The sequence below is a fragment of the Xyrauchen texanus genome, chromosome 31, assembly GCF_025860055.1.
Source record: "Xyrauchen texanus isolate HMW12.3.18 chromosome 31, RBS_HiC_50CHRs, whole genome shotgun sequence".
Classification (NCBI taxonomy): Eukaryota; Metazoa; Chordata; class Actinopteri; order Cypriniformes; family Catostomidae; genus Xyrauchen; species Xyrauchen texanus.
Window position 1 is genome coordinate 25,124,681 of NC_068306.1, and position 24,204 is coordinate 25,148,884.

A 24,204-nucleotide genomic window follows, 5' to 3' on the forward strand; every position below is an offset into this window, starting at 1 on the left:
GAGTGTTCACGGGATGAACCGAGTATTTGGTTGTAATGTTAATGTAGCTACATCAAGTTAACCCGATTAACTGATCCAAATATTCATAATCGATTATAACAAGTTATGATTGATTATTAATATTTATTAGAGCTGATTCGCTACCTAATGGTGGAAGAATATAGAGCTGATTCGCTACAGTGTGTACTTGTGGCTTGTCTCGCTGAATATTCTTAGCATTTATTTCAGCCTATCTCCAGTTAACCATCATAGAATGTAATCATGGCAGCCATAACATTATACCTCTACATACAAAAGACTTATTGGGAGCATTCGTGTGTATGCATGATGCTAAGTGCAATAAATTCTAGGGGGATGGTCTCCCTGGGTTGTGTATCAAAGCACTGCAGTTGTTGTTCTCCCTGTGGTAATGCAATTGACCTTTAGTGAATTAGCCTTTTCTCTGCCAACGATCTCTCTTTGTCTGGCTTGCATTCTGCTGCAGGAATCAGACAGGGAGAGAAATGGACTTCTATCTTAAGCGTAAGTGCTTTTGCTGGGCAATTCATTTGTTCAATTCCAAAATCAGTTTACCAGATGGTGTTTATGCAATTTAAGCCCTGACAAAAGCACCCCCCACCCCCACCCCCATTTTTTTCGTTACTTGCTAAAATTAATTGGATGCCGATTTCGTTTATGGCCTTTCATCAATTACAAAAAAAGGCACTGAAAATTATATTCACTAGTGTTTTATTAGCAAGGGTAAGCATGTTATTAATAAAATATTTGCTCTGTTTAAGGTCACTATTGTTTTTTCGGTGGCTTATGTTTTGTCCAGTTATTTAGAATATTGTGTTTGATTTTAAGTGGTACAGTGAAGTTTGACTTTATATTCCAGTGGTCATGTTACAGAGCATTTATGTAGAGTTGTAACTTTTTGGAAAGCTACTTGTAATTGCACTATAGTAATTAATTAATATTAAATGCAATGGGCTGCTAAAAAGCACGTGGACATTTCAACTACACTTAAAAATATATGAATGCCTTCGTGTTATACATAAAAATATATAAATAATATCAGAGATACTTCCCAGAGAGGTGAGGTCAACTGACTTTAAATTGTGACTTAAGTTTCAGAGATTGTTCAAATATGGGCCCACTGTATGTGTAGCACAATCACTGTTATACAAAGTGTTACCGACATACTCTTTATATTTACATTAACTTGCTGATGGTTGGTCCCTGGTCATTTCTGTTCTCTATTAAAAATAGAAAGGGAGGGAAGAAAGAGAACAACATTGACGGACAGAAAGCTCTAAAATGGAGCTCTAAAATGAATGAGAAACTTTTTATCTGAGCATCCCATTCATACCAAGCACTCCACCATGACTGATTTAGGTATTTTGGACAGTTGTAAAAAAAATGAAATAAAAACAAATTGGAGAGGACTACAAAGAAAACACAAAGGCCTCAGAAAAATGGGGACATATGAGGACTAAATAACACATTCAGAGTGTTCATTCAGGCTTCCCTTTTCACTGTAGCTCAAAGTCACAGATAGATAGACAGAGAGATGAAGAAAGAGAAAGAGTTTGAGCAAATGTTTGAAAGGAAAAACAAGAAAGGAGAAACAGAAAAGCGGGGGACTAAGAGATGGAGGAAAGATTAACAGTGTTGTCAGACACGCACATGGAGAGAGAGAGAGAGAGAGTGTACGACATGCCTCATCTTTGATCAAATTTGCAAAAGCATGGTGGGAAAAAGAGCTCTCAGAAATGTCGATAAACATCCATTTCTGAGCGTTGTTTAGCAGAGAAAAAAGGCAATAGAAATTAATGACATCTGTCCCCATTGCGTATGGTGGCGAGCAAAGGCCCCTCCATTTATTTTTTGGTGTAAATGGCAATTTAGTCATCTCTAAATGTCACCTCCTGAAGCTATGGAGCACTTTAGCCTTGCGTTAGGGCTTTAATAGATTTTTTTAAAAGTGCAGTATAGCCCATTCTATTTCTCTTATAGTCAGTTTATCAAAAATGTATTAAATTTCTAAGTGGCCTCCACCTCTGTGCACTGATAAATTCATGTGCTGTTACTGAACTATTCACATCCACCCAGAGGATAAATGAAATCAGAAGAAGTGAGCTCTATGGCTGCTTAGGGCCCACTCTTTCTATTGAAGAACATGGGCATAATGGGATGCACTTTAAGGGAAAAGCATTAAAAAATGGCCTGATATGACACAGCACTATAGGTTTATGTGGACTGAGTTAAGGAAACTCTATCTGATATCAAGGTTTTGCCTAGATAATTTCATACAAACAATGCAATATGATTTTAATTGAATAATATTTTTCCTATTAGGGCCGTTTATCTAAACCAGTGCCTGAGTTAGACCTCTGGAGGTTTTCAATGTGCGCAGCAGGCAGCGGTGTTAACGAGATTCATTCACCTCGTTAAAGAAGAAAGAGGGTGTGTCTCATTAGTATGCGTCATCAGTTCTTTCATTAACCACAATCATGTAGCCTAAGCATGGCCGATTAATTTTTCCAGCCCTTTATAGATTCTCTCAAATCATCCACACAAGTCCGTCCAAGATTTTGATTGCTTGTGTAGCTGGGAGCCGCTCTTGCTCTGTTTCGTGAGAACACAACAAAAGCATAGAGCCACATATCTACCAATCTGAGCGCTTTTCACTGTAATATAAAGCATTGCCTTGAGGAAACAGGAAAACAGAGAAAACGATCTCAATCGGTTCCTTCAATATCACAATCATTACAGGCAGAAAATTACATCAGGGTCTCTTTTAGCGATTGAAACCAGGAGCAACATTGATTTAGCTTTCCATCATCTGAGGGCCGTATTAGCTTTTGTGTGCTTTTTAGGTTGAGTAGAGTGGATTAGAGAAGCTAATGAGCTTGCTGTGGTCAGTATTGCATGGGGCATTCGTATTATTCAGACACAGAGCTGGGCCCTGCAATCAGAGTTTACTCAATTATAATATAAACAGAGGTTCAAATGAACCTGGCGCATAAAAGCAGAAGTAAATTATAACTACTAAAGCATGGCGGTATGCCAGGGTTTCTAAGCATGGACTGTGTATTTAAGAAGGAGATGGCTATTAAAGGGCTCACAAATTGGAATATCAAACTTGCCATGATATCTTGACATATAAGAGTTCATAGCACTAGAAAAACATACTGTAAATTTCAGAACTGAAAACTTCTTTCTTAGTAAAAAATAAAAAAAGGCTTTATTGAAACCAGGGTGCCAAAATGGCTTGTTTTCTACTTCCTCCTCACTAATACATCATAGTGAGGTATTACATCAGCACAGGACAGCCTCTGCATAAACAGATCAATGCCTACTTTATCGTCGATTGTGCACAGGCCTGCCCACTGGTCTTGCGGTTAGAGTAGAGAGGGGAGATTATTTTTGGAGCAACATGCGGTGTCACGATGGCCACGAAGATGTCAAGACGTTGTGCAGTGCCAGGTTGTGGGAAACTAGATTTCTTGCATTTGCTTCGCAAGGATCCCAACATTAAGAAAGAGTGGCTGACGTTTATTTTTAATGTTGGTCCCAGATTGCGTCTGTAAGAACATGTTTGTTTGCTCTCTTCATTTTACCGATGATTATTTCACAAATAAGACACAGTTCGAAGCAGGCTTTGCAGAGAGACTTAAATTAAAAGTTGATGCAGTGCCAACTATACTGGACCCGACAGTGATGTCGCAACAAACAAGTGTGAATATCCGTGTTAATTGTTTTGCTTCATATGTTACAGACAGTTAGATGTGTACTGAGTACTTGATTTGATCCTAGTGATTTTAGATACTCGTGAATTAGTTTTACTGCACAGGGATCTCTAAGCAGCATATATTTTATGTTCTGTTGGCACAATTGCCACAGATGCACCTAAAGAGTATGATATCATTATATTTAGACAATCTGTTTCCTTTTTAATGAAAACCTGACTCATTGTAATGAACAACGTATGCATTTGTCACTACACTGAATATATGATGAAAGATGATTATATGACAAATGACAAACACCGGTGAATGTGTCCTTTATACGTTTACATGTTGCACGGTTAGTGTATCCTTTCAAAGTTATAAATGTGACAGCACCATGTATTTACACTATATTTGGTATTGTAATGCATGACTCAGCATATGTAAAACACAAAAATGTTTCACTGTTGGAAAATGCCCCAACTATGTAACAAGATACACACTGATGTGTAAACAAGAATAAAAGTAATACCTATTACACAAATAGACAAGTAAATTACTGTGATTACTTACCGTGCTGTCACAGACTGCAGTATCCATGGTGTTTGTGGAGGAGGTTAATTTTCTTAAAATTCGGGATCAGACTCTGGCTCAAACATGTATTGTCATTTTGTCAACCATCCGAAGTTTTCAAAACAACCCCACATGCGTGTAATAGCGGAGGCATTTACACTTATCCGCATGCATCACAGCAGTGGGCATTTACACTGTAGTCTTCAAGGACATATGCCCCAAAAATTGAGCATTTGAATCAGAGGCACAAAAACTGGATATAAAATGACCAATTATTCCTAAATTATGACTACATTTAATGAAAAAAAAAATAAAAAATAATAAATAAATCACACTAACTTTATAAGTGGACCTCCAGTAACTTTATACAATAAAATAAAAATCCAATTCATGACACCAAGCTTTACAGCAAAAACAACATCTCATGACAGTCAAGATGCATTAGTTGCAGAAGACCTGAATAAATGTAAAAGCTCTAGGCTAGTTTGCATTTCTCCAGCACTAGCGGCACCAAATGGAATTGCAAAAGTAATGATTGTTTTCAACTATGTTTCCCAAACACTCCAACTGTCTGACAAAGAGATACTGTAGTCCCATACCAAATTCATGCCATTAGTTGAGCCAACATTGCTCTTTCAGGCTGGTCGGGATGCTTAAACAAACAGAGCTGTGTTTTGATAACCCACAGTGTTTATAATTTAAGGAGAAATCAACCTAAAATTGTTTACTTGTAGTTGTCTCTGCCTATAAGGCTGGGACAAAAGAAAGTATTTTAACATTTAAAAAATTACATACTCAAGCTTTAAGGGAATTTAATGATAAAAGTTTTAATTTGTCATTATTTACTCACCCTCCAAAAAATGTTCCCTCAAATTTTGGTTGTTGCAGAAACTATTTTTAATGGGTTGACCCTTATTTTATAAAAATATTCCAATACCAGTGAAATAAATTATACCACAGAAATGGAAATTTAATTTAAAGGTGAACTCATTAATTATTTCTTACATTTTGAAACAAATTTATAAAATTATGACTACTCATATTAGATAAGGACTATATAAGGATAAGGAGTAGTATCTTGTTGTTTTATTTTACATGGAGCAGGGGCGCCCTCATGGGGGCTGCCATTTTAGAATCACATGATCAGCTGAATACTACTGTTTAATCTCAGTAACCATCTTCTTTTTGGACACTTTCACTCTTGGATTAAATTAATCATGGCTGACTGTGAATAGTGAATTTCTACAATGGCATATGCAACTGAAAACTGTTCATTTTGAATGATGCTGCATCCACACCACTAGGTGTCACTGTAGGTCCAAGATGACACAAGCAAAAAGTTACCGAGTGCACTTTTAATCATTCAGCTCAATAGTCATAATAATAAAGAAACAATTATAAAGCATGAGCATTAAAAATAATAACAATAATAATAATGAAACCTAAAAATTAAGAGGAATATATAAATAATAAAAAAAGAATGGTTTTCTTTTTTGTTTAATTTTATAATATTTTTTAAATTAATGTTAACAACATATTTGAAAGCAGCAGGAACTGTATATTAGGCTTTATTTACACTGCAAAGAATCGTTATTTTGATATTTACCTTATTTTTTGTTGCTTGTTTGTGATCACGCAAGACATAACTGGCTGTGTTTTCATTGACCACTCATTGGTCGATTATTATGTCCATGAAGGGCATTTTACCGTTCATTTTACAGAGAGTGCTCGCACCCGACACGATTATTGACTCTGCCTGTGGAAAACTTTTTCCCATTTGCACGGGAGCAGCACCAGAAGTGTTATCCCTCCGCTTAGAGACAACGTTGCTACCAAACCTGCGTGACTTTAATTCGTAGAACACAAAAGAAAAGGTTTGGCATGAGAAGCTTTAATATCACATTCACTTTCATTGCATCTTTTTTCCGTACAGTTAATGGGGACTAAGGCTGTCAGTTCGCACTAATGAGTTCGTAAATGACAACAGAATTTTCACTTTTGGGTGAATTAACCCTTTAACAAATGTGATAATGCACTATTGGATACAAGATTAAATTATAGAATCTGAATGGACTGGCTTTTGGTATAATGACACAATGTTTATTAGTATCATTATACCTGGATATAGTTGGTTGAGCCTTAAATGAGAAACACAAACACGAATGAACAAGTTCGTTCCTGTTTCAACTTGGCCACAAAGGCTCTGCTGTCATTGTCAGCCCACAGGAAACATAAAGGGGGTTCTGTAATCCCTGCACCAGACAGGCCTGGATACAGCTACAGATCCTGATAAGATTAGCCTGCTAAAGGAGGGAAACAAGCTAACATTTGAGAAAACTGTGAATGGAGCCAGATCTGACATGTGGCACTGACAGCACTGCGAGCTCAGCCCTGGCCTGGTCTCATATGGGACACGGTCCTCTCGTAATCAGCAAGAGAATCTTATCAGGCCTGGCTAGCTGCTGGCGGTCTCTATCTGTCTCTCTCTCTCTCTCTCTCTGTCGCTCATCCACACACATGCACACAGGTAGGGCAGGTGGATGGAGGTCATACCATACCTTGTATGATGTCTGGAGGGGGAGTAGTGGCAGAGATGGTGGTGGTTGTGAGTTTAGGGGTTGTGGTAGGGGCATCTAGATGAAAAAACACAACACAAAAAAACAAAACATGACATACGGGGAAAATCAGGGAAAAACAAAACCAAACATGATCAAATCAACAATAATGAGAAACATATCTGTGTTTGTTGTATAGTATGTGTGCAGACCTATCTAATTTACATTAAATTAGTCAATAAACTGTATGTTATTTATCAAGCATTACTACAAAATGAAATATTTCTCTTATGAGGTCATTACACATATTGATTGTGGCAATAGTACTGTCAAAGACAAGTGTGTTTTTGAGTGTGTCAAGTGGAAACATTGACTGTTCATTTTGTGTTTCTGTGTTTGCAAACTAGAATAAAATATCATGTAACAAATAATAAAAAGGAACCGAACAAAAATGAAAATGACATGAGGGAATGGTGATAATAATAATATAAAAAACAAAAAAACAAAATGCAGATAAATATCATGTTTCAAAACTATGACGAAGCAAGGACATAGGATTAGTTGTCACAAGTGGAAGTTAGACTATATCTCTGTAACTCCAAGACTTTTAGTCAAAAATGGCATAAATGCTAGTTTTCTCTAGCTGGAATTTTGTTGTGATTTCTAGTTTACAACTGACATAAATTAAAATAATGTTTGAATTTAATCCTCTACAAAATATCAATCAAAACAAAAATATCCATGTCATCACATTATTTTTTATTTTTGTAGGGAAACAAGTTAACTCAATAAAATGACACAGGTATTCATAAAAAAGGCTCAACTATATAATTACACAGAAAAGGTTAAACTTTGATCTCAAGACAGGGGTATTTTTCATGAATGTCAGGTCGGGACAGCTTGTCACATACTTATTAAGACAAGTTTTCTCATGTGATTTATATAATTTAATAATTACAATATAATTTGGCCTCATGCCATCCAAGATGTGTATGACTTTCTTTCTTCTGCAGAACAGAAGAAGAACATCTCAGCTCTGTAGGTCCATACAATGCAAGTGAATGGTGATCAGACTGTTGTAGCTCCTAAAATCATATAAAGGAAACAAAAGTAATCCATAAGACTACAGTGTTTAAATCAATATCTTCAGAAGCTATATTATAGGTGCGGTTGACAAACAGATCAAAATTCAAGTTCTTTTTTTACTCTAAATCACACTTTCACTTTCAGATGTGAAAGTGAAAATAAACAGGCACCAGATGTGACTTTCAGATAAAAAAGTGAAAGTGGTGATTGATAGTAAAAAATTGACTTATATTTTAGGGCTTAATATTGTTCTGTTTCTCACCCACACCTATTATATTGCTTTTAAAGTTATGGATTTATCCACTGGAGTTGTATGGATTACTTTTATGCTTGCTTTATGTGATTTTTGGAGCTACAAAGGTCTAATCACCATTCACTTGCATTGTATGGACCTACAGAGCTGAAATATTCTTCTTAAAATGTTTGTTTGTATTCAGCAGAAGAAAGAAAGTCATACACATCTAGGACGACATGAGGGTGAGTAAATGTTGGTAGAATTTTTTTTTTTTTACTGACCTATCCTATATGTCAGGAATTTTGAAAACTTACATCATATAGTGTGATCTATTAAGACAGTTTGTCACAACAAGTCAATATGAATTAAAATAACTCTTTTTATTTATTTATTTTTTTTTTTCTGTTTTGTTTTTTTGCCAAGACATTAAGTAAGTGCCTAAAAAAACCTTCCTATTCACTGGATTTTAAAGTGTGACAACAAGCCCAAGACTACTCTTTATGTCCATGCCAATAAAAGACCATTGCAATGACACACTGAAGGGGTCCTTGGCATACATTCTCCAGTTTTATTTTTTTTGCATTTTCACATTTCATTAGCTTCTTTTCCTCCCTACTATTTACTAACGTTGTTTCTGATTTAGCAATTTGGAGTGTGGCGTGCTTTACGCAGTATTGATATGAACCAGAGCCTGAGCTGGCCGTGACAAGTTTGGCATGTTTGATGTCAGCGAGTTAACCCAGCGTGAGGTGATCAAGATTTTTTATGGAGTGACAAACAAGCAAACATTAATGGAATGAGTAGAATGGGAAAGGAGGGTGCGTGGGCATGAAACGGAAGGGGGGAAAGCGATGTTTCTCGTGAGATAACAGGCGTGAAAAGTGACGTGGCTCGTGCCACTGTTTGCCCAGCGCGTCCAGACAGACCCCACTGTGTTAACATCTGTGGTGGGGGGAAATTGGCCGGCTCTCTCCCTTGCCCGCTTTGTTGTCTGCGCTCCATCAAAAGAGCTCAGTGGGAGCCCAGAAACACTTCCACTCTCTAATGATAAACATCCAGCAGGATGAAGCACAGGCAGAGAGAGAGTCAGAGTCTGCCTCCATTTCCTATGCTGATACACAGAGATCACTCAGTATATGGCAGCTATGTATTGCATGTCACGCTCTGGCACTACAAGGCTTACCGATGTGAAAAATGATTGAAAAATGGGACTACCACGATGATTATCATATGTGACAATGTATGCATGTGCACATGGCACATGGACACAAAATTAGGAAAAGGTGTTGTTTTAAAGCTTAGAAGCTGGAATTTACAATGAACATAGGCAATATAGCTAACTTTTAACAACTGCTTTTTAATTTGCTGACAAATTAGAAGCTTTCCATTTCTTAAATTATGAAATAATATTATTTACTGCATACTGTAAAAAAATGTATAAATAGTGTCATTCACATCCCAAATATTTATTGAGTAAAACCCCCGATGAAACAAAAACCATAGTTTGAGTTAGAAACAGATGTGTCTTTATGTTGCATTTTCACTTGTAACTTCATGAAACAAAAACAGAAGATAAAACAGCAGATGCTGCTGCTTAAAACGTGCCTAAAAACAATGTGGTACGTTTCAGAGATCTTAAAATAATCTAGGAGAAAATGTGACGCTACCTCCGATATATTTTTATCATCTTGGGGGAAGTCTCTGGTTACAAAGCGGGCCAATCAGCTGTTGTGGTCTGCGTTTATGTGGCGTGTGGTTACATTTTTGAAAAGGTGTACATCCGCCTGTGCCATAGCTATGCATAGTCTATGCCGTAGGATTGTGGAAGAAGTATAAATTGGCCTTAAATTAATTTCAATAAAAGCATCAGCTAAATGCTTAAATTTAATAGGAAATATTAGAGATGATTTCTTTATTAAAATTGATTAATTAATAATCCAATACATTTAAACTTTAAAAGCCCTTAAATTTGGATGCTCTTATACGAAATAATTAAATATTATACCTCCTGTACTCTCTCGCCTTTCTTCAAGAGACAGGAGAGAATGTGACAAATTTATTGCACTTTCTGAGGGAAAACGCACTTTCAAAGATTTGTATGTTTGGCATGCCAATAAAATACCTTAATGGATCACAGGTTGTCATAGGTAAGTTGTTACCTGTCTCAAACTACAGTAATTCATGAGGCAATCAAAGCTAGGTAAAAAAGAAAAATCTTTTAGACATCTTACAGAAGTGCACAGCCATGTTGATTTCTCTTGCCAGAGATGAAGTGTTTGCGTACTGATGGCAGGAAGCAGACTGAGTGAATCTGCAAGCCTGCTGTGGGATATAAAAAGCGGCTTTAAACACAATCATAGTTTGAGATACGAACAGTATCCAAATGAATGTAAAGGTGCTAAAATGTCAGACAAATGGTGTGTGATATGACCGAAATCTTATTTCACCTTTTGATCATTTAAAAAAAAAAAAAATGTTTAATCAAGGTTTTTCATCTACCCCAGACATGAGCAGTACATCACATCAGATCTACATCCCTTCTATAATAATCAATGAAGCGGTCCACACTGGAAGAGTCCAAATTATTTTTAATAAAATTTGCACCGATAACAGATCATGGTGTGAACGATATTCCTGTGTGGGAATATTGTAACAGGTTTGTTCACCCTTAATATCTTATGGCCTGAACACTTTGCACAAATATTTTAATGAAGAAAGAAGAAACCGAAACCTTAAACTGTTAACCCTTACTGTACTTTATAGGGTAAATACATGTAAAATGACCAGTAAATTACTATAATATAATCAAACAGTATTTACAGTAATTGCAAAATTCATTGCATCATGGGACATTTCTGTGACATCATTGAGCTTTCCCTTGTGTGTTTGAGTCCTTAAAATGTGCCTCGAGATCCACGTATTGCTGCTTTTTCTCGAGTTGGGAATGTTTTAGGGAGCTAGGGAAAGCTCAGAATGAGCGTTTGTTGCATGGGAGTCTCTCTCAACAATTGAATATATTTTTAGCTTGACAGAGAAAGATAATAGAGGACAGTGAGTAAATACACAGCATGTATGAGTTTGTCAGCAATGTTTTTTTCGAATTCACAGCGCAACTACTACTGCCTCTCTGAGATTCCCATTGGTCAACAGATGCTTATACAGAGAGCGTTGCAGCAAAAGTTGAAACACTGTCAACTTTTGGTCATATAATGGAGCTTCGCTTTCTGAAACCCTTCCTTCTCCGTCCTTCTGACGCACCATCCCCATTTAAATCAATGCATTCCCACCGTTCTCTTATGCAGAGTTAACTCTAGTGTAGGCACCTAAAGACATCCTAATATACCAACACAAGTATAGACGTCCCAAAAATAAGTATTTTTGTCCTGTTTTCCAGTAAAAATATCTAAACATTCTTAAAACATGATTTCTTTACTTGACAAGCAATCTGGCATAAGATTTTAAGTCTTGTTTTGAGAGAAATCTAACTGAATTTAGTAAGATTTATGCTTAAAACAAGAAAAAAATGTGTACCAATGGGATAAGAAAAATAAACTTAATTCAACAGGAAAACAAGTTTATTTTTCTTACTCCATTGGCAGATTTATTTTCTTGTTTAAAGTCTAAAGTTCACTTAATTTGGTCAGATTTCTTTTAAAACAAGACTTAATAACTTCAACTAATTAATTAACTGCGTTAGAATGTCTTATGTGAATGACCTACAGTAAATGGAGATTTTGGGCAGCATTGGATGTGATGATTTCAAGACTTAAACATTAACAAAGATAAAATATTTTTTCTTTCAGTGCCACTTGATCATCAGTTCCCCATCTGTCGCTCACTTCGACGTTGTGTCAAAGAAGCGATACTAGTACGTGCAGTCTGATACAGCTGGTCGTTTTGGCACGTCAAGTACCTGCCTGCTCCTGTGTCAGCAGTACACGTACACGGCTCAGCGCATGGGGTGATTTGAATTGGACCCCTAGTGTCGCTTCTTCTACACAATGTCGAAGTGAGCGACAGATGGGGAATGTCTAGGTTACGGATATAACCACTGTTCCCTGATGGAGGGTACGAGACATTGTGTCTGGACCATTTCCGGCTCATCAGAAAAATCCTGAATGAAACAGACGTATTTCTCCACCTTTATACCCGTATGTCCAGGGGCGGGACATGCAAATTCTGTCTGCCAACTTCTCATTGGCCTTTTTTCATAGATCAGAGGTATATTCGGCACTCAAGAGAGACCCCTAGTGTTGCTTCGACACAGCGTCTCGTTCCCTCCATCAGGGAACGGAGGTTATATCCGTACAGACGTTTTTATCCTTGTTACCTTTTTAATTGCTGTATATGTTGTGTAGTCTTTTACTTAATGCTTTACTATATAGAAAAAAATAATTAAAAAAAAAATAATAAATACAAAAACAATATGTTTTCTTGTTATTAATAATAATAACAATAATAATTAAATATATAAAATAATAATGTGTGGGATATTTCCAGCTAGTTAAGGTACAATTTAGATTTTTACAGTAATATCCCTCTACCATTTACAGTAATCAGTAAATTACAGTATACGACAATTGAAGAAGTTTACTGTTATCAGGTTTTTACTGTAACTAGCTGGCAACAGTGTTCCAGTATGTTACAGTAGGAAAAAACACAGTTCTAACAGTGTCCTTAATGCATGTTCGGTTAATCTCTGGTTGTGGCACTGTGCGTAGTTAAAACCAATCTCTGACTCAGTGGAGGGGCAACTTTATTGGCTCTACTCTGTTATAAACTGTGAATGCCCAACAGATGTTCGAGATCACCAGTGTCAATAGCTCATTAAATGCTTGGCAGCCTGAAGGGATCTATAGCGCACTGCATTTCGAAAACAGACTGTTTTTGTAAATTTTTTGGAGCATCTCTTTTTTGAACGGAAACCAGTGCCACCGTTTATTAGGAGTTTAGAGCTTATTGACTTTCACAGCACATACTGTACCTGCCATGTAATCCCAGTGTGCGTTTACAATGGCACATTATGAATCATGGCAACAAGCTGGGGCGTGTGTGTGTAGCAGGCTCATTAAACCTGGGCCACTGCAAAATACTGCCAGTTACACCAATTCCCCAGACACACAAAGGATATCGCTAGGATGCAAACATTATTTTTACTCTCTTTCTTTCTCTCTATCTCTGACTCTCTCACTGAGCCACTTTCTAAATGGCACATCTCCCAAATGAAATGCAGACCAATGTATGAGTGGCTCCAAAGACTTAAAGAAGTATAAAAAGGGTATCAGGAGAGCGAGGTACATTCGAAGTGGAGAGTAGATGAGTGCTTTAATTGGAATGGTATTTCCTGGCATTCGTAACAGATAACAGCCATTCAGGAATGACACAGAGAGGGAAAAACACACATGAGTAATATTGCGATTAGCAAAGTGGGCTTGGGGCTGTTGATTTGCCCATGAGCAACCTTCTGTCATCAGGTGGCTTTGCATGTTGATTCATTTTCAATTGCTGTAGCAAAACTAGCAAGAAGAAGGGAGGGAGCTCAACACAAATATTGCAAAGCGAACATTACTTTGGGGCTATACGGCACGTGGGAAACCTCTTTGCTCCCTTTGGTACACAAGCATAATCACACACAGACAAACCTTAAAAAATAACCTGTGATCTGTGTGCTTTGGAAAACATGCATATGTTCTAGGGCTGGGCAGGGTCAGAAATCCAGGGGTACTCTGAGAAAAAATGCCACTGAAAATGACAAAGATGGCCCTGAAAAATTATAAATAAATATATATTTATTTAATGGTTTCCAGTATCCAATGGAAGGCCAAATATATATAGGCCTATGACAGAATCAGATTAAGCTTTAATGCCTGGTATGCTTACATATACAAGGAATTTGTCTTGGTGACAGGAGCTTCCAGTGCACAACAATACAATCCAGCAACAAGACAAAAGATAATAAAAAATAAATAAATAAAAATTAAATAAAAATAAAAATTGAATGGAAAATAAAGTACATTTAGAATACACAATGAGACAAGCAGTCTGAACTGTCCATTGTAGTCTTCTGATATCCGATTTCAAAGCAGCAACAAACCAGACAGTTACTGAAATTCAGAGAACAGTCTCAATGACTGCTGAGTATAACTGTATCATCGGTGCCTGTGGCAGGTTGAACTTCCTCAACTGGCGAAGGAAGTACAACCTCTACTGGGCTTTTTTCACAATGGAGTCAATGTGGGTCTCCCACTTCAGGTCCTGTGAGATGGTAGTGCCCAGGAACCTGAATGACTCCACTGCTGCCACAGTGGTGTTTAGAATGGCGAGGGGGGGTGAATGTTGGGGTGTTCCTCTTGAAGTCCACATTCATCTCCAACGTTTTGAGCGTGTTCAGCTACATGTTGTTTTGACTACACCAGTGAGCCATCCGTTTAACCTCCCTTCTGTATACAGACTCATTGTCATCTTGGATGAGGCCGATGACAGTACAGTCGTCTGCAACCTTCAGGAGCTTGAAAGATGGGTCCTTGGATGTGCAATCTTTTGTATACAGGGAGAAGAGTAGTGGGGAGCGCACACATCCCACTGGGGGCACCTGTGCTGATTGTACATGTACTGGAAGTGAATTTCCCCAGTCTCACAAACTGCTGACTGTCCATCAGAAAGCTGGTAAACCACTGACAGATAGACGTGGGAACAGAGAGTTGGTGTAATTTAGTCTGGAGAATAGCTGGGATGATTGTGTTGAAAGCCGAACTGAAGTCCACAAAAAGGATCCATGCATATGTCCCTGGTCTGTCCAGATGTTGCAGGATATGATGCAATCCCATGTTGACTGCATCATCCACAGACCTGTTTGCTCAGTAAGCAAATTGAAGGGGATCTAGAAAGGGTCCAGTGATGTCCTTCAGGTGGGCCAACACCAGTCTCTAAAATAATTTCATGACCACAGACGTCAGGACGATGGGTCTGTAGTCATTAAGTCCTGTGAATTTGGGTTTCTTTGGGACAGGATTGATGATTGAGCATTTGAAGCAACATGGGAATTCACACTGCTCCAGTGATCTTTTGAAGATCAGAGTGAAGATGGGGGCCAGCTGGTTAGCACAGGTTTTAGACAAGAGAGAAGGGTGAGACGCCTTCTGGGCCCTAAACTTTCCTTTTCTTTTGCTTTCAGAAGACATGGCACACCTCCTCTTTACAGATCTTAAGTGCAGTTTGAGGGGGAGGAGGGGGGTTTGCAGGAGGTGTTGATATCTGTGTGAAGTGAGGGTCAGAGTGGGTGTGGGGTGTGAGGTTGGGCCTTTCAAATCTACAGTAAACACATTCAAGACGTCAGCCAGTTGTTGGTTTCCTACAGTGTTGGGGGGAGGAGTCCTGTATTTAGTAAGCTGTTTCAGGTCACTACACACTGATGCAGGACTGTTAGTTGTTTTTTCAGTTTATCAGAATAGTTTCATTTAGTCACTCTGATATCCTTATTCAGTTTGTTCCTGGCCTGATTGTACAAGACTTTATCCCCACCTCTGTAAGCATCCTCTTTGGCCTGACGAAACTGCCTGAGTTCTGCTGTAAACCACGGTTTGTCTTTGTTGTATGTTAAATAAGTCCTAGGAGGAATGCACATAACTTCACAGAAATTGACATATGATGTCACAGTATACGTGAGCTCATTCCGAGTGGTGTCTGCAGCCTCAAAAACACTCCAATCAGTGCAGTCAAAGCAGGCTAGTAGTTCCAGCTCTGCTTCAATGGTCCATCTCTTTACTACAGGCTTAGCAGATTTAAGTTTCTGCCTGTAGGTTGGAAGATGATGAACCAGACAATGATCAGAAAGTCCCAAATCTGCTCTAGGGACATGGAGGTTCTGAATAAAAACAAACGCTGATGTCCAACTAAAAGAAGAGAAGACTTTTTCTCATGCACAAGATAAGAATAGATCAAGAAGATATAATTTTATTTATTTATATAGTTTTTTCATTGCAATGGAAATGACAAGTCTATCATTAGGTTACATGACAAGGTTCAAAATAAAAACTTCCATTATTTTTTCAGAAGTTTTTGATTGAATCTGCATCAAAATGTGCAGGCTATTTAGTCATATACTATATACCATTATTGACCAAAAATGTCTAAAACATTGCTAGATATTTTTGCCTGTATTGCCCACCCCAACTCATGGTTATTTAACATATAAACCCCTTGTTTGTTTTTGTTAATTTTACAGAAAAAAAGCAACATTTTTATATACAGTTACAGCAATAAATAATTTTGTTCATATTGCCCACCCCTACTAGTGATGAAACATTGCAACTCAATCAAATATGGCTGTGTCTCAGTTGGAAGGCTGCATCCTCCGGAGGTCGCATTTGATGGCCGCATCCGTCATCGAGGCTGTCTCATTTAATAAAAGTGAGCGGACACTTCGAATGCAGCCTTCATATGCGACCTTCTTTCACTGGAATTCGGAGGATGCATGTGGTGTATCCTTCATGGGCACTCACAACCCACAATTCTTTGCTTCAACGGAAATGTCTAAAAAATTACTGCAATTTGCCTGTAAATATGATATTACCGTAATTTCCGGACTAGATGCCGCAACTTTTTTCCCACGCTTTGAACCTCACGGCTTAAACAACGATGCGGCTAATATATGGATTTTTCCCATGTTCAAATTTTATTTAAAAAAAAAAAAAAAAAACATTCTGTGACGTGCTCAGTTTTTTGGCAGCATGAAGCTTTCATTAGATCAATGAAATTGCCGAACGGGTTAAGGTCAAACAACTTTTTTGTTTACTGTTTAGATTAAATCGAGCGCGCTCAAACTTCCCATCATTCTGATTACGGTAGTCATTTTGTCACCCTCAAGACACGGAGAAACGCATATGATGCAGCTTTCAAGTTGAAGGCGATTGATCTGGCTGTTGGAAAAGGAAATAGAGCTGCTGCACAGGAGACGTTGGAAACAGCAGCGTGATGAATTGACTCAGTGCAAAAAGACAACTAAAGCTGAGGCTATTCAACTCCGACACCGAAGGAGATGACTTCAGTGGTTTCAGTGCACAGGAGGAAGATAGTGACCAATGACTTTCTTGCTAACAAAATTAACTTTTGAAAGAAAAAAATAAAACATTAAGCACATTAATGTTGATTTCAAATCTTAGACTAGAAGAATGTCCTGTCCCCTAGATAGACAGCTAGAACAGATGTACTGCTGAGACAATTTTTCTCTAATGCGTTTGTTCCCAAACTGTTGTGAGGCTAAGTGATGGAGAACACTTGGAGGGTGGCTGGCACTAAACTGGTTATGGGGAAAAAAACTTTCCCTGAGACACATTTCCAGGGCCCCTATCCCAGCATTCCCCTGCGGGAGAATGAGATCTAACACACCGGCCTGTAACAAGTTTACAGAGCGCCTCTAACCTAATAAAGTCTACCTTTGCCTCCACAGCCCTGGCCTTTAATATTGCGCACTCCTCCTCTGCTTGTCATCCTCACTCTCATTTCTTCTCCATAACAATTCATCCATGCTTAGAGGGTTTTCCTCTGGTATCTCGCAGCAGCCCAGCAGAAATCGATCATGGCTATACATTTCCTTATCTATGCTTGCCTCCATTCTGAACCCAAAAACTAACATCTCATGATTTTATTCACTTGGTAGGTCAAGAATGTGTTGTGCCCATAGACAGCTATAGAAACTAAGCAAGTGGCAATATGTCCTGTCACTTGTTGTGGTCGCATTGGATTGGACCAAATTATGTAAAAAACAAATGTATGACGGCCCTGCGATGGACTGGCGACCTGTCCAGGGTGTCCCCTGCCTTTCGCCCAATGTTAGCTGGGATAGGCTCCAGCCCCCCCGCGACCCTGTACACAGGATAAGCGGTTGACGATGGATGGATGGATGGACAAATGTATGACTGAAATTCTGTTCCCCTTCTGTCACTCTCTCGACGTTGTGTCGAATGAAGTGACACAAGGGGGTCTTCCTGGGACGCCAAACGTACCTCTGAACCTGAGAAAAGGCCAATGTCAAGTTGGCAGACAGAATTTGCATGACCCCCGGGCATACGGGTATAAAGGGAAGCGGGGCAGCGAGTGCCAGTCAGAATTTTTCTTCAGAGCCGAACAATTGTGCAACAGCAAAGCTGAGTTCACCACTGTTTCACTCACCTCTGTTGGCAAGAAGCACTGCTGTTGGATCTACGGTGCGTTTCCAGCTGACATTTTCTCTCTCTGCACGCTGTGCAGTCCAAGCCCCTGCCCCTGGCTGCTTCGACAGCACTTTCATTGCAGTTTATTTCCTCTAAAAGAGTTTGAGTTCCCACTCATAAAAGAGCATTACACATCAGGTGTATTGTATTTTTAAAGATGTTTTTCCGTCTCTGTGTAGTTCCTGGATGCGGTTGATTTCTCTCCACTTCTGACGGTCATAAAAGTTGCCTCGCGTGCCTGGGCTGTGATCACACACAGGCAGCGTTTTATGAATGGTTCATGTTCTCAGTGCAAGAACATAGCCATGGCAACATTGTGGTCCCGGCTTTCTTTCCTCATGGGAGAAAGCCACTTCAGTCACAAGCCCTTTTGTTGATGTGTCCGGTATGTGCTTTGCATATCTATTTGGACGGCACGCAGAGCTTTAAATGTTTTGAGCAGCTCTTTGTCTGCTTCGGTGGACGGCGGAAAGGGAACTCCATCTCCAAACAGAGGTTAGCTCACTGGGTCGTTGATGCGATTTCTTTAACTTATCACACCCAGGCTGTGCCTGCCCCCTTGCGGGTTCGAAGTGTGGCATCCTCGTGGGCGCTGGCCCATGGCACCTCCTTAGCAGACATCTGCAGAGCAGCGGGCTGGGCAACACCCAATACCTTTGCCAGATTTTACAATCTCAGAGTTGAGTCAGTCTCGTCCTGTGTTTTGTCAGGTCCGAGCCAGTAGAACTCAGTAACGCGACACAACTGACCGGGTGTTCCGCTTGCACACAGCACCCTTCACCAAGTTGATCCAGTGTACCTTCTATTCCAGGTTAGCCACTAAGCGTCGCTCCCTGGATGTTCTCCTCCCTAGCCTTCCCTAGAATTCAGCAGAGCAATTCGCATCCAGATCCACTTGTAGAGTCCCCGCTCATTAGGCTGGACCTACCACTGCTCCATTTCCCACGTACGGCTTCACAACCCTTGCCACGTTACCTCCCACTAGACTGGGCAGGATGTGGCCTCCGCAGGGTCTTTTCCCCCTGAAAGAATAGGACTAGGAAAGACAGCCTTCCCCGACGCGTTTCAAAGCATTAAGATAGCCCCAGCCGCTTCACGTCCTATAGTGAGAGAGAAGGCCGCGGCTGCCGGGCTTGCTCCCATGCTAGTCATGTAGCACCTGTTCCCCCCCTCATGGGTGCGGGGAACCTAAGGTCTGTATGTGACATCTCTTTGGGGCCGTTGGGGAGTGCTACGTGCAGCCGACACAGTTGCCTCTAGCATGCTGTAGCCTGTTTGCACCTGTCACAACGTGGTCAGTGCATGCTGTTTTTATATGGGACCCCTTTTGTCACTTCATTCGACACAACGTCGAGTGAGTGACAGAAGGGGAACGTCATGGTTATTGTTGTAACCTCGGACGTTGTGTCCCTCCTGCAACAGCACTAGACCTACCACTGTAAACGGCCATAGCTTATTTTGGCTCCTCAGTGCAAAATCCTGACTGGCACTCACTGCTCCGCTTCCCCGCTTCCCTTTATACCGTATGTATGTCCGGGGCGGGGCATGCAAATTCTGTCTGCCAACTTGACATTGGCCTTTTCTCAGGTTCAGAGGTTTGTTTGGCATCCCAGCAAAACCCCTTGTGTCACTTAATTCGACACAACGTCTCGTTCCCTCACTCGGGGAACAGAGGTTACAACCGTAATCATGATGTTTCTTAGACTATAATCTGTGCAGTGACAGATGGGTTTGTCTAAACATTGCCCCAAATTAGAGAAAACTGTGTGTGACTATTTGATAATCAGCATTTTCCTGCACAAGCAAAAAACTTGGAAGCAAGTTTTCTCAGTTTCTGTGTTGGTTTGGTTACTGTGTTTTGCCTTTGTAGGGCAGTGTGCTCTCTCTGAGTGAATCGTGTGTGTTTGTGTAAATGGCAAGCATAAACAGACATTTGTTTTAGTGTAAAATTGAATCCCAAACTCTCAGCATAAACTAGGGTGACCATAATGTTGTTTGTTCAAAAAGAGGACTCTGTGGATTGTGTATTTAATTAATTGTATCAAATTTATTGTAATAAGTACACTGGCAGCTAAAAGTTTGGAATAATGTACAGATTTTGCTCTTATGTAAAGACATTTGTACTTTTATTCACAAAAGTTGCATTCAACTGATCACAATGTACAGTCAGGACATCAATTAAAAATGACTATTACAAATTGAAAATAAATGTTCAGAACTTAAAAAATCCTCCACATGCAGCAATGACAGCTTTGCTGATCCTTGGCATTCTAGCTGTCAGTTTGTCCAGATACTCAGGTGACATTTCACCCCACGCTTCCTGTAGCACTTGCCATAGATGTGTCTTGTTGGGGACTTCTCAAGCACCTTACAGTCCAGCTGATCCCACAAAAGCTCAGTAGGTTTAAGATTCATAACACTCTTTTCCAATTATTTGTTGTCCAATGTCTGTTTCTTTGCCCACTCTAACCTTTTCTTTTTGTTTTTCTGTTTCAAAAGTGGCTTTTCCTTTGAAATTCTTCCCATAAGGCCTGCACCCCTGAGTCTTCTATTTAATGTTGTACATGAAACTGGTGTTGAGTGGGTAGAATTCAATGAAGCTGTCAGCTTAGGACATGTGAGGCATCTGTTTCTCAAGCTAGAGTCTCTGATGTACTTATCCTCAAAGTTTAGTTGTACATCTGGCCTTCCACATCTCTTTCTGTCCTTGTTTGAGCCAGTTGTCCTTGTCTTTGAAGACTGTAGTGTACACCTTTGTATGAAATAAGTTTTTTGGCAATTTCAAGCATTGTATATAGCCTTCATTACTCAAAACAATGTTTGACTGACGAGTTTCTAGGGAAAGCTGTCTGTTTTTTTTGTTGCCATTTTTGACCTAAGATTGAACTTATGCCAGTCTATTGCATACTGTGGCAACTCAAAAACAAACACAAAGACAATGTTAAGCTTCATTTAATGAACCAAATAGCTTTCAAATGTGTTTGATGCAATGGCAAGTGATTTTCTAATACCAAATTAGCAATTTAGCATGATTACTCAAGGAATAGGTGTTAGAGTAATGGCTGCTGGAAATGGGGCTTGTCTAGATTTGATCAAAAATAAAAAAACATTTTAATAGTGATGGTGCTGTTTTTTACCTCAGTAATATCCTGACTATACTTTGTGATCTGTTGAATGCTACTTTGGTGAATTGAATGAAGTACCAATTTCCTTCCGAAACAGCAACATTTTTACATTATTGCAAACTTTTGGCTGCCAGTGTATATATTTATAATATTTTTATAAATTTGAAATATGGAAATATAAACCAAATAAATAAATGAATGTAGACGCTTGTTTCATCCCTCACATGGCCTGACCTGTTTTGTTTTTGTATTTTCAGATTTATTTTTGCATTGAAGTACCAGTTTTATAGGTCAAGTACATAGGTTGCACAACAAATATCAGAGGAAGGGGTTGTAAAATTTTAATCATTGTCTATTTTATCCATCCTATTAGTTTACGTTTCCCTGATAAGTTGTATATTTCAAAGTAAAACTTTTTCCACAAATTACGTTATTTATGATTCTGGTTGAGAGCGCAGAGCATGTCTGGTGACATTTTGCCTACACACGTTCAGTGCATATATTTAAACCCTTTCAAATAAAAAAACAGAACCCTAAACTTGTAAAAACTATAAAGCCTTTAAAGCTTTTCAAATTCATGTAATTGCCCTTTTATTAATTATATTTATTTATTAATTTTATGTTTTGTGTCTTCTAATTTGTTGTATTGTCTAAACTACTTGCATTTTTCTTCATATTGTCTTGGTGCAAATGTGAATAAAAACTTGAAGAGAGAAAGTAAAAAAAGTAAGCATCTGCACATCTTATCGTGTGGCTTATTACCCCATGTGACTCTACCCTCCTTAGCAACCAGGCCAATTTGGTTGCTTAGGAGACCTGGCTGGAGTCACTCAGCACGCCCTGGATTCGAACTCGCAACTCCAGTTTTGGTAGTCAGCATCTTTACTCACTGAGCTACCCAGGCCCCTGTTTTCCACACTTTTTTAAAATAATTTTGGACATGTGCAAAGGATTGTGGGTGATTGAAGGCCACAAATGATACAATCGATGCATCCTCCAAAATATGGGAAAGAAGACTGCGAAACGAGGCTGCCTTCCAAGTGTCCTCACAATTGAGACAGCATTTGATGGTGCTTGATGATGAGGCAGCCGAGATATCCAGCCTAACGAGGCTGCAGCCAAGCACCCTTAGTCTGCTGCTCTCTGTCAGGATAATCACATAAGGACACTTGAATATGAAAAATGGTGCAGGGTATCAAATACGCAGAATGTATGAGAGTCCTAACTGCACGTCAATATAAAGAAAGCCAAATCCCGAACATTTATAGCCAATTTTGAAATCTCGGTCGGATGCTTTTTTCAGGTCCAAAAAGGACATGTCCCAGAAAAAGAGTATGTATTGTCACCCTATATAAACCATTGTTAATTCAACAACACAGCTTGTGGAAAACATGACAAGACTCAGAAGGTTTGAGGCAACTTATTGTCCCTATATCCAACAACATGTGTAACACAAGAAGAGTAGTACGGAAGAGCAGCTGGAAGAACAGCAGTCATCCTAGCAGTGCATGTAACTCAGGAAGATCCAGCCTTGGTCCAGTGAACTCAACATATGTAGGGAACAAAAAAAAAACAACAGCAACAAGATCTGCAGTGTTGCCACGGCTACTCAACTTCGATCCCAATGTTATAATAATGCAGCTTTAAATCACCCTTTTCCCCTCCATTTTTAAGGTCTTGCTCCTTTCATACAATTTGCCCTATCAATGTTTACCTTACAGTTCATTGTATTGGCAACTCGTCCATTTAAATGTCAGATTACTCTGATCAATTTTGCTGCTGTCAAATGATGTCTGTAGCCTGCTGTTCAAGAATCCATTCAGTTGTAAATTCAAACATGCAAATGTGCCGTTTTAATGTTGGCAGTGTAAAACGTTTCTACTCAACGTCTTAAGATGAAAGAAGGTATTGCAAATGCTCAGACTTGAACATCAAAGCTGTCATTCACATTCAGATAGGAATTGTATAGTAGTTTCTTGATGTTTTAAAGAATGATATTTCATAACCATGAATAATTAGTCTGTACTTCATGTAACTGAGATAGTTGACTGTTGGCTTATAAGCTGGGTCTCGTTTCGAAGGCTGCGTGCTAGGTAGGACGCATCCTTTGAAGGCAGCAGTATCCTAAGCGTGCTCCTTTAAACAAGCCTCGTTTAAATGAGACGGCCTTCGTAGGTCAAACAAAAAGGAAACATAACATGGTTGCTATGAAAGCACGCCACTCTTCAACAAGCGCAAGCACTTTGAGTGAGAAGGGAACAAAGTCCCTTTAGAAGGGAATGTATGTGGTAAAATTTAGGGGAGTTATAATGATGTAAAGAGAAAAGAAAATAGATTTTACAGGTGTACTTTTAGTCTAATACTGTATTTTAATTATATATTAATATAATTACACATATTATGTTCTCTGCACCCATCTGCTGAGGTACTTGGGAATTAACATTACTTGGCAAATTGCAGTACCGTAATTTCCGGACTATTGAGCGCACCTGAATATAAGCCGCACCCGCTAAATTTAAAAAAAAATATTATTTTGAACATAAATAAGCCGCACCTGTCTATAAGCCGCAGGTGCCTACCGGTACATTGAAACAAATTAACTTTACACAGGCTTTAACGAAACACGGCTTGTAACAAAAATAAACAGGCTTTAACGAAACACGGTGTGGCAGCGGGGGCGTGGTCAAGTGCCCGTCCGGGAGAGAA

The 24,204-nt window shown here is 39.1% G+C and overlaps 1 protein-coding gene across 5 annotated transcripts in view; it reads right to left on the minus strand.

Moving 5' to 3' along the window:
* The window catches only part of LOC127624560 (cell adhesion molecule 1-like), a 490,282-nt gene that overhangs the window by 41,035 nt on the left and 425,043 nt on the right, over positions 1-24,204 (minus strand). For 3 of the 5 annotated variants that reach the window (XM_052099338.1, XM_052099336.1, XM_052099337.1), the window contains one exon: positions 6,845-6,919. The exons of the other annotated variants lie outside the window; for them this stretch is intronic. In XM_052099338.1, coding sequence (XP_051955298.1) covers positions 6,845-6,919 — 75 coding nt within the window. The remainder of the gene's footprint in view (positions 1-6,844; positions 6,920-24,204) is intronic. 5 annotated transcript variants of the gene reach the window in all.